The sequence below is a fragment of the Poecilia latipinna genome, unplaced genomic scaffold (genome assembly GCF_001443285.1).
Source record: "Poecilia latipinna isolate Pla-1442-1.1 unplaced genomic scaffold, P_latipinna-1.0 Scaffold2326, whole genome shotgun sequence".
Taxonomy (NCBI): domain Eukaryota; kingdom Metazoa; phylum Chordata; class Actinopteri; order Cyprinodontiformes; family Poeciliidae; genus Poecilia; species Poecilia latipinna.
In genome coordinates, this window is record NW_015114942.1 from 52,583 (window position 1) to 54,268 (window position 1,686).

Consider the following 1,686-nt stretch of genomic DNA (forward strand, 5'->3'; position numbering starts at 1 on the left):
AACTCAAAAACAGCAGAGTGGTGTTCTCTTATTCAAAATGGTAGAGTGTATTCACACTCCTAAGCCTCCCTGGTAAGGTTGTTGAGAGGAGGGTCTGTCAGATAGCTGAACCTTGGATTGATTAAGAGCAGTGTGGTTTTCATCCTAGTCGTAGAACACTGAACCAGCTCAGGAAATTTGATTTAACATTGATATAAAGGGAAGTAATTTGTTGCCAAGAGTTAAGACTAATTACATATTTATTTAAGATTGCCAAATGATGATCAATTTGAGACATAAGCATCAGTGTTACCACTTTCTCTTAATTACCATGAATGAACATCATTTTGGGACAGTCTTTGAGGACCAGGTCCGTGATTCCACAGTTGGTCAGAGTGATGCCCACCAGATTCTTACTCTTCAGAGACAAAACCTGTCCAAGTAAAAAATATGTCAAAAATGAATAAAATTCATAACTATGCTAATTATTCCTCAAATACACATTATACTAAGTAGAAACTCAAATTAAACAGACAAAAATACACTGCTCAAAAACAGAAGGAACACTACAATAACACATCCTAGATCCAAATGAGTGGGATATTCAAAAATCTTTGTTACATAGTGGAATGCTTTGAGAACATAAAAATAATCAATATAAATTCAAATTAATAACCCATGTCTAAACTTTTTGCTTATGAAATTTCCATCAGGTATACATTAGGCATTGTTCAATGTGAATTAGTTAAATAATAGGTCCATCAACTCAAATGGTTAGACCATTTGAGTTCTCACCCATAGTGATATATTATTCAACTAAAAACAACAAATCAGTCAAGCTTCCTTTGCATGTATTCACTTGTATATGATCGTCCTCAGTGACTGGATCAGAGGTGCTGGTTGATTTGTCAGCCATCCGTTTCCTCCTCACTGCTACTCGAGGCCTGGCTTTTGAAAGATCTACAAAAGGGAAACATAGTATATACATTAGCCAAAAGTTCACCACTAACTGAGAATAAAGACACCAAACTAAGGAAAAAAAAAACTGTTTGGTAACACTTTATTTGAAGGGATGTGCATAAGACTGACATAACACGGTCATAAATATGACATAACATCTGTCATAAACATGAAGAAGTCTTTATGAATGTCTGACTGTTGTCATGAAGTGTCATTCGGTAAATAATGACACTTTTAATGTAAAGTTGCTCTAAAAGTTGCATTGAAAGTCCATTAAAAATGCCAACTTCACATTAAATTGTCATTATTTACAAAATCATGCAAAGTTGGAATTTTTAATGCAACTTTTAGAGCAACTTTGTATTAAAAGTGTCATTATTTACCGAATGACACTTCATGACAACAGTCAGACATTCATAAAGACTTCTTCATGTTAATGACAGTGTCATGTCAGTCTTATTCACACCCCGTCAAATAAAGTGCTACCAACTGTTCTTTGATATTCAGTTTGCATTGCATGTCAGTGGAATGATTTTCAATGTAATACACCAAGGTTTTCTTTTAATTCTCTATTTTAACCAGTTTCTTTAATCTTTTATTTGCTTAAACAAAACTAGTAAAATGCTAAATTAGACAATTGATAGATATTAAAGACGGACTTATTTGGATATTTGTAAGTGTGTGTGTGTGTGGGGGGGGGGGGGGGGGGGGGGGAAAAAAAACTATACACTTGTGGATTTCCGCTTT

The 1,686-nt window shown here is 34.4% G+C and overlaps 1 protein-coding gene across 2 annotated transcripts in view; it reads right to left on the reverse strand.

The window, feature by feature from the left end:
• Window positions 1–1,686, reverse strand: part of fbxo38 (F-box protein 38) — a 76,051-nt gene that overhangs the window by 17,030 nt on the left and 57,335 nt on the right. For both annotated transcript variants that reach the window (XM_015018820.1, XM_015018819.1), the window contains exons 13-14: window positions 839–939; window positions 310–412 (exon numbers count right to left, since the gene is read on the reverse strand). In XM_015018820.1, the coding sequence (XP_014874306.1) occupies window positions 310–412; window positions 839–939 (204 nt within the window). The remainder of the gene's footprint in view (window positions 1–309; window positions 413–838; window positions 940–1,686) is intronic.